General features: G+C 38.4%; 1 protein-coding gene across 1 annotated transcript; it reads left to right on the top strand.

The window, feature by feature from the left end:
• The first annotated feature begins 610 nt into the window (after nt 1-610).
• On the top strand, nt 611-1,171 carry LOC145249362 (protein CFDP2-like). The gene has a single exon (XM_080110935.1). It carries the CDS (start codon nt 611-613, stop codon nt 1,169-1,171), a length of 561 nt encoding a protein of 186 aa, XP_079967061.1.
• Nucleotides 1,172-4,015: the final 2,844 nt, after the last annotated feature.

The raw sequence follows: 4,015 nt of genomic DNA, 5'->3' as shown, positions 1-4,015 counted from the left end.
GTCCAAGGATGGAATACTGTTGCCACATCTGGGCAGGAGCTGCTAGAAAGGACTTGTCCTGCCTTGATAGAGTTCAAAATAGACTTCGTAGCCTCGTAGGAGATGTCCTTTTCTCCTCCTTACAACCTCTATCTCACAGAAGAGATGTTGCGAGTTTGTCTCTGATGTATCGTTATTTTCATGGAAAGTGTTCAACTGAGCTTCAATCTATGGCCCCCCCCCCTCGCCAAACTTTCACAAGAAACACTCGTCTAGCTGTAAACACTATCAATAATTTCCCCCACTCTTTATCTGTGCCTAAACCTAAACATAGATTCCATGAACAAAGCTTCTTTCTTAGAACTGCACGCCTGTGGAATTGTCTTCCGTTTTCCTGCTTTCCGGCTGACTACAATATGGTTGTGTTCAAGTCTAAAGTAAATAAGTTCTTGATGAGCCGTTCCATATAAGTTATTAAATTTACCAAATTTTCATTACTAATGATTACTATATTGACCAACTTCTACTGTACACTCTTTAACCCTTATCCTTGAGTGGCCTCTGGGCCTTGATAATGTGGTGATGCCTTTGTAAAAAAAAAAAAAAAAAAAAAAAAGGTAAACTGGAGGGCATGAAGCGGGAAGGTGGTGTTGGCTTTGCGATCAGATCTATCCTTGTTGAGAAGATTGAACATCCAACTGGAATCACTGATCGTCTCATGAAGCTCAGGATCCCTCTGGCATGTGGTCGATCCTTGTCTATTTTGTCAGTGTATGAACCAAGTATGGAATTCGCAGAAGAAAGCACCATGTCATTTTATGAGACTCTTCAAAATACCATTGCAGCTGTACCTATTGAAGAGAAGCTGATTGTACTCGGCGATTTCAATGAACGTGGTAGTCAGGACCATGGCATATGGGGTGCACTTGGCCGTTATGGCATCGGCAAAATTAACAGCAATGGTTTACTTTTACTGCAGCTGTGTCTAATACATTCTTTCGTCAAAAGCGTAAGTTTAATGTCACATGGTTACACTCAACGATTAAAACATGGTCATATGATCGACGTTATACTCACATGTAAAAGTGACATGAGAGACATGTGCAATGTACTGACTGTGAAATTGATCACAAGTTGGGACGTGGAAAATTTAAGCTCTGCATTCGTAGAAAGATTCGAATGGCAGGGTTAGGGTTTCAAAACGTGTTGATGTCTCCAAACTAAGAGATCCTGCAATTCGCATGCTTTTGAAGGAAAAACTAAGCACAGTTAAGTTTGATGACACCTGGGAAACTTTTAAAGATCAGGTATATAATTCTGGAGTGGAGATACTTGGTCTGAAGAAGTCAGTACACAAAACTAGTTTGATGATAATTATCAATTGATAAAGGTTCTCTTGGAGGAGAAAAAGGTCCTCCATGAGAAACTTTTGAATATCATCTCAGAAACAGAACAGTTGTTGAAAGAAATTACAAGGAACATAAGGCTCCTCTACAGAGAGAGCTTAGGAGAATGAAGAATATGTGGTGGTCCAATATATCTGCAGAGGTTCAATCTGCTTACGACCGGAAAGACACCAAAGACCTATATAGTCTTTTTAAGCAGGGTTTTACTGTCCAAAGATGGGTCAACTTTCATCAAAGATTCAGATAAAATCAGAAAGCGATGGATGAAGAAATTTGCTGATTTGTTTTTCAATCCATTAACTGTCGATGAATGTCAAGCTGAGGCAAGCCACTAATGACACATTAGTGGCTTGCCTTAGCTTGACATTCTTCATCACATGGATAAGTTACCCTCACTCGTTGAGGTTGTCTCCTCTATGGGGAGGATAAACGCTGGGAAAGTACCAGTCTGCATTCCCATTCAGCTGCTTCAACATGGAGGGATGCATGTAGCCAATGCATTACACACGCTTATCAAAACGTATTGGCTGGGTTCACCATTACTACAGGATTGGATAAATGGCCGATTAGTCACTGTCTACAAGGGGGAAGGATCAAAGTCTGACTGCGATCATCACCGTGGGTAACGATTCTTGAATCGGCAGGGAAGGTTTTGGCAAGAGTCTTGTTGGATAAGCTCATCGAAAACATCAGTCCGTTAATCATTCCTGAGTTGCAATGCGGTTTCACTGAGTGTAGGGGCACTGTAGATATAACATTTACTGCAAGGCAGCTGCAGGAAAAGTGCATCAAACAACAGTTGCCACTTTATCATGCATTCGTGGACTTATTACTCATGCTGATCTCAAGAGAAGCCTTCGGAAGGGGAATGTGTCGGTTTTGCCCATTGAATTAAAGAGCTGGAAATGTGAGGCTTGTAATCGCGTGCTCCTCTCAAAAGCAGCTTACATTAAACTTTAAAAAACACGAGTAAAGTGGGCAAAAAAAAAAAAAAAAAATAAATAAATAAATTAAAAAAATGAGCCAGAAGTGAAACAACTTTGTCTGTCATAGGATATTGAGATTTGGGATACTCTTTTTAATTGGTTTTCAGCCAGAAATTTGTCTGTCAAGGGGTCAATGTTCAACGATTTGACCTTTAAAAACCCTATCAAACTTCTCCACAAATTTTGGGTCTAAACACTTGACATTTTAGATGAAGGTTATTCGGACATGGATAAAACCTTTTAATTTGATTTGAGCCAGCCAAAATAAATGCTACGTGGTCAAAATTGGAGTCAAAGTTAAAAATTTTTTACCTCTGCGGTCTCTACCAAATTACTCAGACAATTTTTGGTCTAAACATATGAAATTTTGCATAAAGTGTATTCAGACATAAGCCAAGCTTTTAAATCGGTTTTTAGCCGAAAATTTGTCTGCAAAGCGGTCAAAGTTAAAAAAATCTTACCTTCCGGTCTCTACCAAACTATTCAGCCAATTTCGGGTTTACACATTTGAAATTTTACATAAAGGGTATTCAGACATGCAGCAAGATTTTGAATCAGTTTTGGGGCCAAAGTTTTGATGCCAAGAGGTAAAATTTGAAATACTTGATCTTTGCAGACTCTACCAAACTCCTTCGCCGATTTGGGGTCTAAAAAATTGAAATGTTACATGGAGGTTACCTAGACATAAGTCAAACTTTTTAATATATATATATATATACATATGCGCATAAATTTATGAATAGTACAAAGGACCTGAGCAAAGCTGGGCTGAACTGCTAGTTTATGTATATATATGTATGTATATATATATATGAATATTACTGTATGCATATATATGTATATATATATGTGTATATATACGTGTGTATATGTATATATATTAAAATATATGTATGTATATATATGTATGCATATATATGTTTGTATATGTATATATATAGTATATATGTACATATGTATGTGTATATATGTGTATATGTATATAGTATTCATATATGTATGTATATGTATGTGTATATATATGTGTATATGTATATATATATTATAATATATATGTGTATATATGTCTGTATACATATATGTATATATAGTATATGTCAGGTCATGTCATGTGCTACAGGTACCATGTAACCCAGTACTACCTGCCTCATGGTCGGGTCACCGGCGACTAAACTGGTTCCCCCACCAGACTTGTTTGGTGAGGAGGGCGGCTAGTCTCCCTGAAGGATTACAAACAAGACCTTCCAAAGGGCGAATGAACTCTTTTTCTGGGTCAACGGCCAACTAGCACCGTGTGTATTTGTGTGTGTGTGTGTATGTGTGTATTGGGGTGGAGAGGAGAGGGCTCCCGTAAGCCGTGGTGAAGGCAACCTTTCTAGGAGAAGCAAATCTCTGATTTAAAAAACCATAAAGCGGAAGACCATTACCCGCATTAAGCTGGTCTGCAGTTTAATTTGTTGCTGGCTATCTTGCTCTTGCTTGTTGCTGGATCTCAACATTTTGAACCGAGAGAGAGACTTAGCTGTCGTACAAAGCTAAGACTCTGTAACATCATATTTGTATAGATACTCCCTCAGGCATTTGGGCTCATGGATTTTAAATGTCTTAGGGAGTGGCACTCGTCTGACAAGACGTTGCAATCAT

Source organism: Euprymna scolopes, chromosome 28, assembly GCF_053919585.1.
Source record: "Euprymna scolopes isolate OS-2025 chromosome 28, ASM5391958v1, whole genome shotgun sequence".
Classification (NCBI taxonomy): Eukaryota; Metazoa; Mollusca; class Cephalopoda; order Sepiida; family Sepiolidae; genus Euprymna; species Euprymna scolopes.
This window is presented reverse-complemented; position numbering and strand designations above follow the sequence as displayed.

Coding starts and splice junctions, on each gene's coding strand:
- LOC145249362 (XM_080110935.1), top strand. CDS start 611: ATGAAGCGGGAAGGTGGTGTTGGCTTTGCGATCAGATCTATCCTTGTT.